The 18889-nt window shown below is 54.4% G+C and overlaps 1 protein-coding gene across 6 annotated transcripts in view; it reads left to right on the top strand.

The window, feature by feature from the left end:
* Window positions 1–825: 825 nt before the first annotated feature.
* The window catches only part of NRXN2 (neurexin 2), a 100139-nt gene continuing 82075 nt past the window's right edge, over window positions 826–18889 (top strand). For 5 of the 6 annotated variants that reach the window (XM_061164491.1, XM_061164506.1, XM_061164527.1 and 2 more), the window contains exons 1-2: window positions 826–1549; window positions 14109–14126. In XM_061164491.1, coding sequence (XP_061020474.1) covers window positions 826–1549; window positions 14109–14126 — 742 coding nt within the window. The remainder of the gene's footprint in view (window positions 1550–14108; window positions 14127–18889) is intronic. The other variant, XM_061164536.1, reaches the window with a different exon arrangement.

Consider the following 18889-nt stretch of genomic DNA (forward strand, 5'->3'; position numbering starts at 1 on the left):
CTTGGGGCCTGGAAGTCTGGGTCCTGGCTGGCTTCTCTCCCTTGCCTCCTTACCAGCCAGTTTACCCAGGGATACCATCGATGAATTGGCATTTAATTAATCCCAATGAATTATTTAGCAACTTCATTATCCAGCATCAGGAACTGATGAGAGAGAGCCCATGGCAGGTAGTGGGACCATGCACAGAGGTTGGGTGGCTCAAAGAGGAAGGGGCTGTGGTCATCAGCTGGAGGAGTCTCTAGGCCTCGCCCACAGGAGCTGGCCCTGGTCCTGATGGGAGGCGAGGGTGAGGACATCTGGACTGGGCTCTTACTGGACTGTAAGGTGTCACCTCCCTACCTGTCTACCTCTTAAACCCTAGATGATGCCCCTAGAGAGTGTTATCTCCGCCCCTCACCCCCCCCCCCCAATACTGGGTCCCGTGTATTCCCATCCTGGTGGCGAGACCCTCTTCAGGTGGGTCCTCCAGTTCTAAAGGGAAACAGTTGAGCTTCTGCGAGTGTGAACGGGGAGCCAGACACCAACGACGCGTCCCCTCCTGCGAGCTCCTCAGTAACCCTTTCCTCTCCGTTTCCCTGCAGGCCTCCCTCCCCCATCTTCCGTCGGAGCCCGCAACGGGGGAGGGGCGCCTCTGCCACCGCTCGGGGGAAGACGGCATCTGGGCCTCTGCGCGCCTCGCCCTGCGGTTGGGTCCATGGCACTGTGAGCCGGCGAAGGAGCCCCGCTCGGCGCGGGGGGCGCCCGGCCCCCTCCCTGCCCCATGCGCCCGCGGCTCTGAAGCCTGAGCGGGGCCGGGGGCCGGGCGGGGCCGGGGCCGCCGGAGGTATGGCGCCCGGGAACCGGTGGCGGCCAACGTCGCTGCCGCTGCTGCTGCTGCTGACGCTCGCGGCAGGTGCGGGAGGCCTGGAGTTCGGCGGCGGCCCCGGGCAGTGGGCGCGCTATGCGCGCTGGGCCGGGGCGGCGAGCAGCGGCGAGCTCAGCTTCAGCCTACGCACCAACGCCACGCGCGCGCTGCTGCTCTACCTGGACGACGGCGGCGACTGCGACTTCCTGGAGCTACTGCTGGTGGACGGGCGCCTGCGGTTGCGCTTCACGCTCTCGTGCGCCGAGCCTGCCACGCTGCAGCTGGACACGCCGGTGGCCGACGACCGCTGGCACATGGTGCTGCTGACCCGCGACGCGCGCCGCACCGCCCTGGCGGTGGACGGCGAGGCCCGCGCCGCCGAGGTGCGCTCGAAGCGGCGCGAGATGCAGGTGGCCAGCGACCTGTTCGTGGGAGGCATCCCACCCGACGTGCGACTCTCGGCTCTCACGCTCAGCACTGTCAAGTACGAGCCGCCCTTCCGCGGCCTCCTGGCCAACCTGAAGCTGGGCGAGCGGCCCCCCGCGCTGCTGGGCAGCCAGGGCCTGCGCGGCGCTGCCGCCGACCCCCTGTGCGCCCCCGCGCGCAACCCCTGTGCCAACGGCGGGCTCTGCACCGTGCTGGCCCCCGGCGAGGTGGGCTGCGACTGCAGCCACACGGGCTTCGGCGGCAAGTTCTGCAGCGAAGGTGAGCCCGGGGGAGACGCCGCTGGGTGCCTGGGCGCGGGAGTGAGGGGTGGGAGGGTTGTCCGGGATCCGGGCCTGTGGGGGGCACCTGCGGTCCGCGGGCTCCGGCACAAGGGCGAGTGTATGTACCAGCACGCGAGTTGTGAGGGGCGTGTAAGGACCCCTGTCTCAAGGAGAGGGCGCAAGTGGTCAGCCAGGGAGCAGGAAAAGCGGCCGGGTGCCCCAGGTGGGCGTGACCTGCCGGCAGGTCCGTTGTGGGCGCGGCCTGTGTGGGCGTGGCCTGTGTGGGCGCGGCCTCGTGAGCCCATCCGGGGCGCCTCTCCCTAACCCGAGGGAGGGTTCCGTGGCGACCTGTGGGTAGGACTGTGTAGTGAGCGAAGGCTCGCGAGAAGATAAAGGTCAGGCCCTTGAGGGCGTGTGGGTCGGGTGTGTGACCGACTGTGAGGCGCCCGCGAGGGCAGGTGGAAAAGTTCTGTGTGGGCGGGGCCTATGTGCGGCAGGGTGGGGCTTTGTGGGCGGGGACGGTGGTTTTGGGGGCGGTCCAGTGAGAGAGTCCTGAAGGCTGTGTGGGGCTTGTGTCCTGGCGCTGGGTAGGGCTGTGAGAGTGAGAGTGAGGTGCCCGGGGCCTTCGAGCGCTGTGGGGAGGGGCGGGCCGGGCGGGGCCTAGGAGGCGGGGGCGTGGTCTGCCCGGGTGGGCGGGGCCACAGCCTGAGGGTCCGCGCGCCGGCTGGAAACTCTGCGTGAGATACCCGGACTGGACCTGCGCCTGAGGGCCCGGGCGGGAGAACTTTGGGCTCGGGGAGAAGAGCCCACGGCGCGTGCGAGGGTGGGTGGTGATTTTGAGGCTGTGACTGCACGCGCCAGGAGGGCGGGAAGCGAGTGCTTCCAGAGTGAATGAAGCTCGAGGGAGAGGGTGGCTGAGGCCTCTCAGAGTTGGTGACTAGAGTCGCCGGTTTTGATAAGGGGGAAAAAAAATGGCTGGTCGTCTCTCCCGGGTGAGAGACTGCAAGCGGAGGCTGGTTTTGACCATCGGAGCCCTCGCAAGCGTGGGATTTGGAAGGGAGATTGAGGGGCTGGAGAAGACTGGTGAGGACTCTGGAACTGGGTATGAAATCAGGACTTGAAGGGGAGGTTAAAGGAAGGTTGCATCCAGTACCCGGGATGCTAGAGGCCTTGATGAGCAAGATGGGGGGACAAGGTCGACGGTGGCTGCGCCAGGCCTGGGGTGGGGTGAGGTTTTAGGGGAGTGGGCAAGGGAGGGATTTTGAGGCCCCTGTTGTACTTTGGTTTGGCTGGGGAGTCCGGGAGAGGTTCCGCATCAGTTTGGAGCCTGGGCATAGGCACCTCCTTCCTCCCTGGGGTGTGGCAGCCGTTTGGAGCGGAGGTGTGCAGCCCTCTCCTTCAGTCCCCCTAGGAGCTGTGGGCTGCTTAGCAGTTGTGGGTGTGTCTGCCCTCAAGAGGTAGGGTCTTTGAGGAGTGTGTGTGCCCACAGACTAGTGTGGCCCTGGGACTGCTTTGTGGGTAGTGTCCTCCTGGCCAGGACCTGGGGATAGCCACAGGAGTAGCCACGTTTGCAGGTGAAGTCCTGTACTTTGCCCAGTATTTTGACTGTGTATCTGCAGTTGTGGTAGAGGAATGCATAAGGGAGGTTTTCAGTGGCTCTTGGGAGTTATTTGTACAAGGTGGTGGGATGTATCTTCAGGAACTGTGTGTATTAAGTCAATCTGGCACCTTCTCGCCTTTTCTCGAAGGAGTGCAGGTGCTCCTTAAACTGTGAAATTGTGTGTCTGTGTGTGTTTGCTTGCATGCAGAGGTGCGGGAGTCTGGTGGTGTGAATATCATGTGGGAATGGTCTGTTGGCAAATAAAGTCCCGTGCCTAGTAGAGTGAGTAGGATGTGAGTGTAAGGGTGTGGTTGCATGTGTAGGTATCCATGTGCGTGTGTTTTCATGGGAGACCTCAGTAAGACCCTGGACTTTATGAGGAATCTTTCATGACCTTTAACTTGATTCTCTGGTCCCTGTGATCTCTCCTCTCCAAGCCTTCTTAAGAAAATAGCATGAACCATGCTATTTTTTAAAAAATTATTTTTTAGAGATTATTTTTTGGCTGCATCATGCAGCAGCATGTGGGAATCTTCATTCCCCAACCAGGGATTGAACCCGAGCCTGCTGCAGCGGAAGCTCAGAGTCTTAGCCACTGCACCGCCAGGGAAGTCCCTGAACCACACCCCTCTGACTTGATGGAAGGGAAATTTGAGCTACAGAGAAGCCACTGGTCCATGATCTCACTGTGGCAGAATTGGCCTGGCTGTATGAAAAATGCAGCCAGAGTCCTTGTATTCATTCTCTGAAAGGATTCATTGGCCGTAGGCTCCTAGTGAGCCATACAAGATGTGTGCTTTGGAATGTGCGTTGTGTGGTTGTGTGTTTGAGATGTGTTTGGGTACCTGTGTGTGATGGGGTGGTTGTATCATGTGTATGTGTGTTGAATGTGTATCAGTTAAATGTTGTGTCAACTCTGTTGGAGTTGGGAGAGGCAGCTGCATATCTAACCCATAGTGTGTGTGTGTGTGTGTGTGTGTGTGCGCGAGATATCCATTGAGGGAGTTGTGCTCTGTCTGGGGTAAAAAGGTAGAGATATTCACCTCTGAATTCCCTGCACCTAGTGTGGTATTTGGCACTTAATGGGTGTTTCATAAACATCTCTTCGATGACTGAATAGATATTAACAAGTATTTGATAGAATAAGGCTTGGGGAAGGCTGTATGTGTATGTGGAACTATGTATGTGTATATTTTCAGATATGTATTGTGGGCATGGTGTTTATCAATGCTGATAAACTCTGATTACATCTAGTGATGACAGGCACAGTGACAGCTCTCCTGCTTCTCCTCCCACCCATGACCTCATTCCCTCCCTTTACATTTGTTCCTTATTTCCTGGGTAGGTTTTGTAATATCCTGTGCTCATTACACTTCTTTTAGTACATTCTCACCCAGCCAAGGAGGAAAGGAATGAGCTGCTCCCCCTTGGGTATTGGGTTTGGGGTTGGAAGATTTTAAGGGGAACAGGTCTGGCTCCTGATCAGGGCCCGAGTCTTCAAGCCTCCCTGGAAATTACAGTTACTTCATTCTTATCTGCTTTGAGTGATCCCCAACTTTTTCTGAGATTGAAGACACTTTTAAAAGTCAGTAATTCACAGTGCCCCTTCCAAATAGTAGTTATTTTTATATCTGTTTATTGTGAAAATAGATGACTCAAAGCTACTATGAATTCAGGAAAGCTTTTACATGGCTTTGATGTTATATTTGCCATTGTGGTTAATCAAATATACATTAGGAAAAATGTTTTAGCTTTATATGTAAGACATACCAATCTGCCTTCAGCTAGTTGGTGGATCCTTTGGACACCCCCTACCCCCAACTCTCTCGCCTTCCTGGGTCTGGGCCTGCCCATTGACTGAGAACTTCCATGCTAGGAAATTGGCTTCTGTTCTCTGGGGTTCTGGCCACAGGTGACTGAAGACAGGGCTGAGTATGAGTCAGCCTGAGTATTCCTGCTGACTGTCTGCCAAAGTGGGGATCAAGTAGACTGGGATTTTGCATTGATTTTCATGGGAATTCCTCCTCATGTCATTCATGTGTGGGGAGAAAGAGCTGAAGAGTGATCAAGGAAGAGGAGTGTGCCGGTATGTGTGGAATACCTCGAGTGGAGTGGGGGCTCAGAGGCACACGATGGCGTGTCAGGTGTGTGGTGTGTACCTCTCTTGGGAGAGAAATGAAACCAGCGGTGATGTGTGTGTTAATAGGAAGATAGATGCATGGGTCTCATGTGTATTTGGTAGGTTTGTTGGCAGTTTAATTCAGCAGGTTATTGTCAAGGCCTCCTTTGTGACAAACTTTGTATTGGGGGCTGTAGGTGAGTCAGACGTGGAGAAGACACTGCTCTGGGAGTTGCCTGCTTAACTGAGGAAGCAGATGAAAAGCAGCCCAGCGTGTGGTTAAGAGAACAGATTCTATAGTCGGCTGTCTGGGCAGTGACCTTGGACTTAAGCTCTCTCTGCCCGATTTCTTTATTTGTAAAATGGGACAGCAATACTACCTACCTTACAGAGTTGTTATGGGAATTAAATAAGCTAATTTGTATAAAATGCTTAGAATAGTGCCCCGCACATAGAAAGTGCTCGAGAAATAATAGCAAATGAACAGCATGCTATATGCAGCAAGATGCAGTGAGACAGTGTAGCTTAGTGACAGTGAAGCTCTGTCTCCTGAGGGTCAGATTTGGGTTTAAATCTGACTTCTCTACTCACTAGGCCTGTGAGTCACATGAATACCTACCTAATCTTCAGACTGTTTTTTTCTGACCTGCAAAATGGTAACAAGCATGATTATCTTACATGTTTGTTGTGGGAATTAAACGAGTATCTGGTATGTAATTAGTGGTGTAAAGTGAAGTGAAAGTCACACAGTTGTGTCTGACTTCACAATTCCACAGACTGTAGCCTGCCCGGCCTCTCTGTCCATGGGATTCTCCAGGCAAGAGTACTGGAGTGGGTTGCCATTTCCTTCTCCAGGGGATCTTCCCAACCCAGGGATTGAACCTGGGTCTCCTGCATTGCAGGCAGATTCTTTGCCAACTGAGCCACCACGGAAGCCTAGTGGTATAAATGATAGTATTCTTATAAGCAGAGTATTCTTGGGATTTTGAAGAAGGGGAGAGTTTACAAGTTGTGTGTGCATACATGCTCAGTCTGACTCTTTGCAACCTCATGGGGTATAGCCCACCGGGCTCCTCTGTCCATGGAACTTTCCAGGCAAGAAATCCTGGAGTGGCTTTTCATTTCCTTCTCCAGGGAATCTTCCCAACCCAGAGATGGAACCCGCATCTCTTGGGTCTCCTACATTGGCAGTTGGATTCTTTACCATTTGCACCACCTGGGAAGCCAAGTTGGGGGATTAGTAATAAAAGGCATACTATTTAAGACTGGTCTTGAATGTTGATCCGTAAACTTGGTTTGGGGAGGTCCCACCAAGCAAAGGAGCTAGTAAGAACAATGGTGTAGAAGGGGGAAGTGCACATCATGGCCATACAGGGGCACCAAAGAGTGAAGGGAAGACAGTGAGACCTAAAGCAGGAGAAGCAGCTTGAGGCCAGGTCTTGGCATTGCTTTTTGTTTGTTTTCCCCCACCTCATAGCTTGCAGGATCTTAGGTCTCTGACCAGGAGTCAAACCCAGGCGCCCCCCAGCAGTGAAAACACCGAGTCCTAACCACTGAACCACCAGGAAATTCCCCAGGTTTTGACTTAAATCATTCAACTAACATGTATTGGATGCTGTGTGTAGAGTATTGGTAAATGGAACCACAAAATAATTTTGAGCAGGTGTGTGAATAAGAATTGTGATTTGGAAGCTGGGAGCAAAGGGTAGAATGCAGTATGGAGGGCAGAATCATGCGGTGGAGGAATCAGTGGGAGAAAGCTCAGGAAAGAGACATTGAGGCCCTGAACCTCGGCTGTCTTGGGGAGCGGCGAGGAAGGGTGGGGGTGGCTGTGGTGGCAGCAGCAGCAATGCGGCTGAGAGCCGTGGTAGAGACTGAAGTGGTAGGATTCTGCCTTTCCCACGAGGAGGGGCCGAGGTGCTGAGGTTTCAGGTTGCTTGGTTAGAAGGATGGTGGTGGGGGTGACAGGGAGGGGAAAGTTGGGAGAAGGAGCAGGTTTGAGCTACAGATCACAGTCCTGTCTTGCTGTTCCTAGACAGAGGTGTCCTGGCAGTCGGAAATGTGAGACCAGAGTTTTGAGTTTTGAAGGTGGGGCTGCAGGTGGAGACTTGGGAGTCGCGTGTGTGGAGAGAGTATTGGAAACTTTTGGGTCAGATGAAGTGGCCAAGGCGGAGGTGAAGAGACGTCAGGGGGCTCATTTGGGAGGAGGAGGGAAAGCAGCGGCCGCAGACACTATGAGGGAGCAGTTAGAACAGAAAGGGAATCGGATCACACAGTCAAGGGAGGAGAGAGCAGGACCTCACAGCTAGTGGGCGTCTGCTGGGTGTGTTGAAGGCATGACCGCCCCGTGAGATTAAGAGCTGGGATCTGAACCTGAGCTGACTCCGGGGGCTCCCACCTTCTCCACGCTGCCTCTGAAAAGGAGAGGCAATCAGTCAGCTGTGTCATGGATGACCTGCGTTTGGTTTATTGGATGACCTGCGTTTGGTTTATTGGAGGTGCTTCGGGACGGTGTTTCATCCGAAACCAGTAACCACCCCGGATTCCTTGGGCTACAGCTTCATCTTTCAGCCAGTGTGTGATGAGGGTGTTCCCGTCTTTGTTGGCTGGCTGTTCTACCACTGAGAGAGGGCGGTGGAAATCGATCAGTAAACTCTCAGACTTCCGGAGCCCTCCGGGAGGAACTCATCCTGAAAAGGGGGCATTATCCCATTAAAATACTCAACTCACCTCCATTTACAACATTTCAGATGGAAATCTTTAAAAAGTATGTTGCACACCTCTCTGCCTGCCCAAGCACATTTGGAAGGTGATTTAGCCTTTTCCGGATGACTCAGGCTGTCATGATTCCCCTCAGGTATTGCACTGGCCTGTCACTCAGTGCTGCCTTTGTTGAGGTCTGTCCCTGCCTGAAATGATGCCAGACTGCTGTACTTTTGTGTTCTTATGTTGGTTTTTTCTAGTTTTTCCACCTCCGCCCTTTGGAGGAGTTGTCAGGTAGCAACCCACCCCCCCGCCCCCGCCTCTGTTTGTGAACTTGGAAATCAGCATCCCCAGCATGTTAGAATTGTGTGCCACTAACAGAGAGCGGATTCTGGGTTGGGTGTGAGAGGCTCCCCTATGAGAAAATAACAGTTTTTAATGTATAACTGTTATCATGTCAGTTGTGGCTGCTCAGCACTGTTTCTTTTCTTCGGTTCTGGTCTTCATCACTGTCCTTGATAATGAATCTGCTGGAATCCTGAATTCATGTTAGCCAAGACAATACCATTTATGCCCTCTGGGGAGGCAGTCAAGACCTGCGTGTATGAAAGTTGAGTAAATGAGGTCACATATGTGGAATCACTCTGTCAGCTCGAGCATCTAATAACCTGTGGTCCTGACAGCTTCTGCTGTTGGAGACAGCTCCAGGCAGAAAGCGATGGACAGCTGAGAGAGCTGGGTGGGGAGCGACTGCTGTAAGATCCCAGAGATGAGGTAGGTGTTCCCAAGGAGAGCCTCCTAGGGTGGAAGGGTTAAGAGCATGAGCTGATGGGCTTAATCTCGGGTTTGCTAACTGCTGGCTGTGTGAACCTGGACAAGTTGCTGAATCGCATTGTTTTTCTTTGTCCTACTCTGTGAAATGGAGATCATGTGTTGTTGTAAGGACTAAATAAGTGAATACATGGAAATATGATGTCACTGACTCAATGGACATGAGTTTGGACAAACTCCAGTAGATGGTGAAGGACAGGGAAGCCTGACATGCTCCAGTCCATGGGGTCGCAGAGTCAGACACAACTTAGCAAGTGAACAACAACAAATGGAAACCCTTAGATCTTCCTTGGTGGCTCAGATGGTAAAGAATTTGCCTGTAATTCGGGAAACCAGGGTTCAGTCCCTGGCTCTGGAAGATCCCCTGGAGAAGGGAATGGCTACCCACTCTGGTATTCTTGCCTGGAAAATTCCATCGACAGAGGAGCCTGGTGGGCTACAGTCCATGGAGTTGCAAAGACTTGAACATGACTGATCGATTAACAATTTCACTTTATGATGTGCCAGGCACTATTCTAAGTGATCAAGAAATGCTACTATGAAAAAAAAAAAAAAGAAATGCTACTATGATTATTAACCCTCATGGTCAGAGAAGGCTTCAAGGAGGAGGTAGAACTTGGCTAGATCTTGAAGGATGGCTGAGTGAAATTTGTGGAGGTAAAGGAAAGGCTAGGGCTTTACCACCAGGAAAATGGCCTAAGTGCAGAGTCTAGAGGATGTGAGTTGAGTGTATCAGACCAAGATGGTTGTGCTTTATTATTATTTTTTTAAGCTACTTATTTATTTGGCTGTGCTGGGTCTTAGTTGCAGCATGCGGGATCTAGTTCCCTGAGTAGGGATGGAACCCAGGCATTGGAAGTGCAGCATCTTAGCTGCTGGCTGGGCCACCAGGGAAGTCCCTGGTGTGCTTTATGGGAAATAAGATTGGAACTGCAGATTAAAACCAGCTTCTAGAAATGTTGACTTGCAGGCCCAGAATGCAGCCCATCAGAACTTTTAAAGCCAAACAGATTTGGTTCCGATTTTGATTCTGCCCCTCTGCCCAGCAGTGTGGCCTTGGGCAAGTTTCTTCCATTTTCCGAGCCTTGGTCTCCCCACCTCTCTGAGGGAGTAATAGTATCTATTGACAAAGTATTAACAGTAGGGAAATGGTGTACAGAAAGTCAGGCTCACTCAAAGTGCTGGGTAAGTGAGGAGTGTTCACTTTTAACTTTTTATTCATTCAACAAGCACAGGCCTGCTTTTTCTGAGCCAGGAACTGTGTGAGCAGCTGGATCCACAGAGATGAATGAGACATTGTCCTTGCTCTTGGAGATCTCACAGTCCAGCCAGGAAGCAGACACGGAAACACAATTGCAATAGAGATCCGATAAGTGAAATAACAACCCAAGGTACATCTTGAGAACTGGCACAAAAGAGGGATGGATAGCTAGGAGATCAGCTCAGAACACAGACCCACATAGACTGACCTAGTCTGAAAGCAGGAGTTGACTTCTCAGGCAGCCGAGGGAACAGTATGTATAGACACATGGCATATTAGGGAAATGGGGTGTGGCTGGAGCCTGGATTGTTGCAAGGAGGGGAGGTTGGAGGGAGGCATGGTAAAACCTTGAAAGGACTTTCTCAAGAAAATTGGACTGGGACTTCCCTGGTGGTCTAGTGGCTAAGACTCTGCCCTCCCAACATAGGTAGCTGGGGTTTGATCCCTGGTCAGGGAACTAGATCCCACATGCCACAACTAAGAGCTTGTGTGATGCAACTAAAGATCTGGCATGCTGCCACAAAGATTCTGCACAAAATTCTTGCATGCTGCAACTGAGACCCGGCACAGCCCCCCAAAAAACAACCCAAAGAAAAACAAAAAAAGACTGGACTTGGACTTCCCTGGTGGTCCAGAGGTTAAGAATCCGCCTTGCAATGCAGGGGATGCAGATTCAATCCCTGGTCTGCGAAGATCCCACATGCCATGGAGCAACTAAGACCATCTGCCACGACCACTGAGCCTGAGCGCCTGGAGCCCGTGCTCCACAACAAGAGAAACCACTGCAGTGAGAAGCCTGCTCACTGCAACAAAGAGTAGCCCTCCCTGCAATGAAGAGTAGCCCCTGCCACGACTAGAGAAAGCCTGGGTGCAGCAACGAAGACCCAGTGCAGCCAAAAAAAAAAAAAAGATTGGACTTGATCTTGTAGGTCCTGGGAAGCCTTGAAGAGTTCTAAGCAGGGTCATGACTTGGTTGGACCACTTTGGTGGTGCTTGGACTGAATTATAGTGTAAAAAGACTGCCATGGTGGGGATCGTTTAGGAGTGCTCTGATAAGAGGGTCTGGGGAGGGTTTGGCCTTGGGCTGTGCTGATGGTGATTGAGGGATGGAAAGGGTTTCAAGGAGTTGAGCTGAGCTTTTAGTTTTAGAAGCTGGAATTGATAGGACCTGGTGATTGGTGTAGAAAAAAAAAGATCAAGGCTGCTTTCTGGGTGCCTGATCCAATCAGGGAAGGCTGGCAGGAGGAGAGGGCCATCGTGGACAGGAGGACACTCAGCCCGTGAGCCACTCGAGTCACGCTTCTCTGAAGGCAGGTCAGGAGCACAGAAGAGGTTTGTACCTGAGCCACTGAGAAGTTCTGCCTATGTGCATGTGTGTGTGCATGTGTATTGATCACGATGGTACTTAGTCAGTTGTATCTGGTATATGTACCAAGAGAACCAGGCTGGGTTTGGACGGGGCTACCAATCCGCAGGAGACTAAGGCAGGAACCCGGGTCAGGGGTGAGTGTGGGGGCTCTGATGACCAAGGAGTGCAGTGGGCAAAGACAGAGGTGATTTTGTGCTCCTGGGCAAGTGTCCTTTTCTGTTCAAAGCAGGGAGGTAACATACCAAGCTTGTGAGGGTTGCCCGGAAGCTGGTGTGCGGTGGCATACAATGTGTGACGGACTCATGGCATCTCTGGAGCCCGGCAGAGTGTGGGGCATATACTCCATAAGAAGTGTTGGTTGAGGCACTTTTCTGGCATCCCAGTGGTTAAGACCCTGTGCTTCCACTGCAGGGGACATGGGTTCAATCCCTGGTCTGGGAACTAGGATCTCATGCCACTCAGTGCAGCCGAAAAATAAAATTAAAAAAAAGAAGCATTTGTTGAAAGCAGTGCCTTTGTTGAAGGCAGGGAAATGGGCACTTTGTTGCAGAGGGTGGAGATGTCAAACGTGGCTTGAGCGGGACTGAATGTCAGGAATTGAGTGATTGCTGAGCGCACGGCCGTGGGTGCAGGACTGGCTCACAGGGAAGAAGCCAGGGCTGCAAATACAGGTTTGGGGGTCCCTCAGCCATGAAAGTGAGCTCTCACAGAGGAGGGCGGGAGAAGAGAGCGGAGTGTGGAGGGCACAGGGCTGAGCCTGGAGGGGCCCATGATGGCAGGTGAGGGGCACAGGTGAATCAGCAGAAAGCGAAGTGCAGCCAAGAAGGAGAGGCCAATGAGTCCCCAGGTGCCTCGCTAGGAAGCCAGGAGACAGGGGACTCATGCAGGCAGCAAACTATCCTTGGTCATTTGACCTTCCTGAGTGTAGCACGACCCAGATTTGTGGCAGGCGGGAATAGAGTTTGCAATCCCCGCCATGTTGGATTATTCAGAAACACTGAGCCTGCTCGTTTGTGCAGGAGCTAGAGAGATGAGTGTGCTGACTGGCTAGGGCCTCAGCACATGGGGGCCAAAGTGATCCCTGAGACACAGGGATGCTCACGAGAGCCCAAGGGTTTTCCTGGGGGCCCCTTCCTAGCCAGCTCCCCTCCCCACCAAAATGTCATGTGATTCAGTTTATTTAAGCAAGTCATTGTACACATGGCTGTTGGGGGATGCGGCTGCCAGGTAAAAGAAGTCCTATGTTGTAGAGAAGTGTGTGTGTAACACATGTGGATACGTACAGGCTTGTGTGTGTGGGTTTGGAAAATGGGAGATGATAGATCATAGACGAAAAATGGGAGCTGTGTTCCTCACGGGGGTGGGGTGGGGTGGGGTGGGTCTCCAGCCCCTGGAAGGAGCGGGGGGGGGTGATGTGCTGTGTGCAGCTCACATTATGTATTAGATCACAGCGCGGGTATTGATTCTGCATGGAGCCTGTGTGAGTACTGTGGGGGCGGGTAGAAGATGTGACAAATGACAGTGAGTGCTTCTGGAGTTTACCTAACCCCCTGAGAGTGGATGAGACAATAACACAAAGTGAGGTTGGAGGTAGGAGATGGTGTGTGCACGCGGGCATGAGTGTGTCCTGAACAGCTGTTTGCCTATGCACGTGTGTATCCTGGGGTCCACTTATGCATGTGTGTGTGTGTGTGTGTGTGTGTGTGTGTGTGTGTGTGTGAGCTCAGCCTGCTTGAGCTTAGTTGAAGGAATCGCCTCTCGGCTCCCTCCCTCCCTTCCTTCTCTCTTGCCCTACGAGGTGAGCCCCAAGGACAGGCTCAGGCAGGCCCCTAAGCAGTGCGGGCTGACTGCCCAAAGGCTGTGGCATGACAGAGGGGTGGGCTCAGTCTGGCCCCTTGAATTTTGACCCCCTTCTACCATTGAAGTAGCCCATCCAACCTGGGGGCACTTTGCCTCACCCAGCTGTTGAAAAGTCATTTATCCCAGAATCACAGAACCAGAGCCAGAAGGGGCCTCAGAGGAGCTCTAGTCCTCCCATCTCCACCCTGGAGAGGTACTGGGGGCTCAGAGAGGCTGAGTGACTGGGATGGGAGTCATGCAGCACTTTGAGACAGAAGCTGTGTACTAACCCCCCAACCCCAAGGGTGGTGCTGGAGAGCACGGTTGGGTCTGAGTGTGCAGAGGCCTCAGGTGTGAGTTGTGTGAGATTATGCATGTCTCTGCATCACTAAGTGCCTATGTGTGTCAGTGTGTCGGTGAGGGTGAGCCCTGCGTGAGCGTGTCCCCGTCTGTCTCCGAGACGCGGTGGAGTGCTGGGAGAAGCGTGCTGGGGGAGGCTGGGCACCTGACTGCTGCTCCTGGCCTGGCCTCCAATTCTCGAATGGGTGCCTCCCTGTCCTGGGCCTCAGTTTCCTGAAATGTGACTTAGGCTCAGGTCCCCTTGGGCTGTGTGACTCTATGCGTGAGGTGCCAACTCAGGGAATAGCTTGGTCTCTGTCTCGTCCCCCAGGGGCCTTCCAGGCTGGGTGACTTGTGTCCAGGCCTGGGAAGGCTAGAAGACCTTGAACCCACCTCCCATCACTCTGTTTGGAGCCCTGTCCTTGGTACCCTCGTTAATGGCCCTCTTTTTCTCTCTCTCTTTGCCTCCCCCTTCCTGAACCTCGCTGGCCTACAGAGGAGCACCCCATGGAAGGTGAGTGATGCCTCTCGGTCTCTGGGAGTGGTGGATCAATTGCTGGGGGTCCTGGAGGTTCCCTCCCCTGCCCATGTGGGGGGCCCCAGGGAAGGATGTCTGGTTGTCCTCTTGGCTGCCTTGGCCCCGCCTCTCACCTGTTCCCTCCTTCTGGTCTGCTGGGGAGAGCTGCCTGGCAGGGCCAGTCCTTCCACGGCCTGTCCTCAGCACTTCTGCCCACCGGCCTGTCTTCTGCCCTGGGAGGAGACCAGACGGGGAGTGGAGCTGGAGGGGCGGGCTGAAGAGTCACACATGTCCAGAAATGACTGAGAAGATATGTTTTTGCTCCGCCCAGGGGAGGAAGCGTAGACGGGCCATACTGCCAGGGCCTGGGGGTGGTGCTCGGGTAGAATTCGCTCCAGGGTCTGAAGAGTGCAGGCCATGGGTGGGGAGCTGGGTCTCTGGGTCAGGGGGTGTGGGCTGGGTGGCCGTTTCTCCTCTCTGACGCACTTGCAGTCCCCAGTCCCCCGGGCTGGCATGAGTAGGTAGGGTGGTCTGCTTCTTCCTTCAGCCCAGGCCCGGGAAAGGGCCCGGAGCGTGCCTCGCTTCAGGGTCTCTGTCCATTCTTTCCCTGTCTTCTGCTTCATTTGCCTTTTCTCTCTCTCTGGTTTTTGTCTCTGCCTCTCTTTTTCTCTAGGGCCCTGTTCCTGGACTTCTTTCTTTGTTTCTGTCCTTCCCTGGGCTCCCTCTGGGTTCCTGTCATTCTCTGAACCTTCTCCTCTCACTGTGCTTTTCCACGTTTCTTCTCCTTCTTTGAGGTGGACCAGATCAGGGAGCAAAGACTGGGTTGGATGGTCCAGGCTTGAAGGCAGGGCTGCAATGGAGCTCACGTGGCCCCCACAGGAGGGCTGGCAGTGGGCTGGGAGGGAGAGAGGATCCCGGTCACCAAACCTGTCCCTAACTTTCTTCCTGGAGCAGCGGGAGTGGGAAGCATGTGGGCAGCCCACCCTGCCCTGGATGCGGGAGTCTGGGGCAGAAAGAAGGCAAGGGGGGCTTGGCTGAGTGTGGGGCTGGAATCCACTTTCCCTCGTGATGTCCACGTTTGGCTGGTCTCTCTCCCCGATGTCCCTTCTCCTTGAGTGTCCTCAGGTCCCCTGATCCCTGTAGGCAGGCACCCATGTGCGCATGCGCGTGTGTATGTGAACCTGCGTGCACACGTGTTCATGCAGCTCTGTTATATCTGTGTGCACGTCTGTACATGTACACGTGTGTACGCATCTGAGTGTGTGCGGAGCTATGTGCCCCTCCAGCGTCCTGTCTGCTGTGGCCCATGTCTCTGGAACCTCTGTAGAAGTGTCTGCATCTGTGTCTGCATCTGTCCTGTCTGGGTCTGCCTCTCCATGTGTCAGTGTTTACCTGTGTGTGTGTGTGTATGTGTGTGTGTGTGTGAGAGAGAGAGAGAGAGTGTGTGTGTGTTTGTGTGGACGCAGTCTTCTGAGGGCTGGAGATAAGATTTAGTGCTGATGTGACTTTTACTTGCTCTTGATGTCATGTCTCCTCCGGAACAAAAGGAGAGAGGCAAGAGGAAGAGGGGGAAAGGGTGGAGGAGAGAGCCTGGGGGGAGGGGGCAGACAGACCAGAGGAAGGAGGGGGGCAAGCTGAGGCGGGAAGAGGAAGGAGGCAGTGCAGGGAGGGGCAGAAAGGGGGGGAGTGGGCGGGGGAGCAGCCAGGCCAGGAGAAGAAGCCGGAGGGCTGGTCGGGGAGGAGCAGTGGCCTGGAACTGAAGGGGGGGAAATAGGGACCAGTTTTCCAAACAAGTAGACTAGAGGGACGAGAGAGAAGCTAGGTTGCGGGGACAGTGGGGACTGAGCTGTCTCTTGGGGACACCATGGTGGCCTGCTGGTCTGGATGAGGCCTTGTATGTGCCTGCATGTCAGTGCTTGGGCAGGGGTGTGTGTCTGTGGCTCTGTGTGTGTATGTATTATGTGTGTGTGTGTGTGCGTATACACACGCAGGGATGTGATACATCTGTGTGTCTCTGTGACGTGGCTGCTTGTGTGTCTTCCAATCTTGTCCCTGTAGCCTTCTTTCTTCTTTTGATGCTGGTCCTCCCTGGGGTTCTGGTAGGAGAGTGAGGGGGTGAGACTGAGGGTGGGGCAGTAGGTCTGGCAGGTGGTGGCTTCTTGGGGGGGTACTGGGGGACTCCTCGGTGGCGCTATATTCTGGACTCTGCAGGTCCCCCTTCAGATTTCTGAGTTGTCCATGCCTTCACCCCCTTTTCCGGCCCTTGGACACTGGCTCAGGCCTAGCTTTCTCCCAGGAACCCAGCCATCCTGCTCCCCAGGCTCCTGTCAAGTATCTCCTTTTGGGGATCCTGGTAACCCTGCCTCCTTTCCCTCTAGCCTTTTGGAGCAGGGAGAGGAGACCCAGAAGCAGCCAGACAAAGTGCCCTAGGAAAGGACCCTTAGTAATGCCATCCATCACTGCCGGCTCTTCTTCAGGGGCAGGCGGAGGGGTTGATGCCACAGGTGGAAGCAGGGAGGGGTGTAAGGAGAAGGGCCAGGGCCTGGGGAGAGCAGAGAATTCAGGCCGGGTGGGGAGGCAGGCTTTAGGGAGGGCACCCTCGGGCCAGGCTGGGCTGAGCTGCGGGTAGATGGGTAGACGACGGGGCAGGGAACCGGCCTCCCCTTCCCCAAGATGGCTGGTACTGTCATGCCTGAGGGAGCTGAGCAGCTGGTTGCCGTGGTGACAGAGGAGAGTGCCGCATGCTAATGAGGCTGGCGGGGAGCCGGGCAGTGCAAGGGTCTGTGAGGCAGAGAAGCCGCTGCCCCCAGCAGTGGTGCGGGCCTGTGGGGACAGAAGCGGGGTTCACAGGGCACTCAGCTCTTGGGCCTGCAAGAGCTGGATGAGGGTCTAGGGCCCCGGGTCTGGGTCCTGCATGTAGGGGGTTTGGAAGAAGATGGTAGTTTGGGGGAAACAGTTGGTGGGGGCATTCGGAGCAAAGAATGAGACCTGGTCCAAATATTTGGGTTCCCTCCAGTTTTGTGGATGAATCCTGTGTCTCCCCAAGAACTCTTCTGTCCGGAGGCAGCCCTCAGCAGCTGTGCTTCCCTCCCCCAGCTGGCCTCAGACCCAGAGGTGGGGAGACACCCAAGCGCCTGAGACTAGAAGCAGGCAGCAGGAACCATTCGCCCATCTTCCGCAGGGCCCAGGTCCTTGGCCCTCGGCCGTGCCCTTCTGGCCTTCTTGCTATTTTTCTTTTTGGAACCCAGGCATCCTAACCCTCAGCCTTGCCCCAGAGACAGCTGTCCTGGTCCTGCCTTTCTGCCTCCAGCGCTCACATCTTATGATCACAGCCCCCAGGATGGTTTCCAAGGGTGATGCGATGCTGCAGGGCCGTTCCTTCCCCACTCTCTTGGCCAGACCCGGCAGGTGCAGGGGTGGGGAGGTGACGGCAGAGGTTGGTGGGGCTGACTGGTTGTCTGGGGGAGCCCCGGGGTCTCAGCTCAGCTGTGGGACCTGGTGCTGCTAGTCTCTCTGGAGGGGAGTTTTCCTTGACTGGTGCCTTTCAGGGACTGGGGTACTGGTCGAGTGGGCCAGAATCTCTCCCCCTGAGGCTGAGGGGTCCCCCAAATCAGAGCTTACAAGGCTCTCTCAAGGGACCAAGGCGACTCTGAAAAAAACCCCAACCAATCTTGCTCTCAGTCTTGGATGTAGGGCTGGTGTTTCCCATTTCCAAAATTCAGTTTTTGGGTCGCCTCAGAGGGGACCTGGCCGGAGAAAGAGGATCCATAGAATAGGTTTTTTTTTTCATAAAATAGTTTTGAATGAGGTGTGTTGACCTCTCGGGGAGCTCCCTCCCAGGGTTCTTGGCTATCCTCTTTTGTCTTTGCTGTCCAAGGGTGCTGGCCTAGCCTCCCAGGCCTCCCCATGGAAGGTCCCAGACCCCCATTCTTTATTCAATTTTTTGGCCACGCCCCAGGGCATGTGGGATTTTAGTTTCCCAACTACCTGGGGCCCCCTGCAGCAGAAGTGTGGCATTTTAGCCACTGGACCACCAGAGAAGTCCCAAGACCCCCTTCCTGATCCAGCATGCCCTTAGATTCTGCTTCCTCCTACCTGCTGCTGCTGTCTGTCCTCCTGAGCCCCAGTGTTCTCGCAGAACCTGGGTGTCAAGGTACCTGCTACCCATTCCGAGGCTGTGGGGGGGGGTGCAGCTTGGGGGATGGGGCCCGGATAGAGGCTTTTCCACCACCCCCTTTGGTGGGAGAGGCTGTCCAGGCCCAGGCTCCTCACGCCCCAGTCCTCTGGTCTCTACCAGGCTCGGGGGATGGGGTGGAGGGTGGAGATCCCGCTTGCCAGCTCAATCCCATGCTAACAGGACACTCTCTCTCTCTCCAGGTGGCTTTGATTTTTGTGTCGTGTTTTATTTTCTCCTTCATCCGAATCGTTTTTCTCGTTGACTGTTTTTTTTTCTCTCCGCCTCCCGGAAGAAAAAAAAAAAAGAAAAAAAGAAAAAGGAAAAAGCAGTCCTCCCAGCCTCATGCTTCTCCTCCTTTTCCTTTTTTTTTTTCGGCAAGAAGAAAAAAAAAGAAACCAAACTCTCCTCTCCCCGTGCAGTAACTCCCTGCCCCCTCCTCCCTCTGGTTCTGCCTGTACCCCCTCCCCCTCTCCGGCGCCCCCTTCTCTCTCTCTCTCTCTCTCTCTCTCTCCCCCTCTCGTGCCCTCCACCTTCTGTTTCGGCATCGGGGCCCCTTCCCTCAGCTCTGGGCTGGGGGCTTTCC

This window comes from Dama dama, chromosome 2 (genome assembly GCF_033118175.1).
Source record: "Dama dama isolate Ldn47 chromosome 2, ASM3311817v1, whole genome shotgun sequence".
Classification (NCBI taxonomy): Eukaryota; Metazoa; Chordata; class Mammalia; order Artiodactyla; family Cervidae; genus Dama; species Dama dama.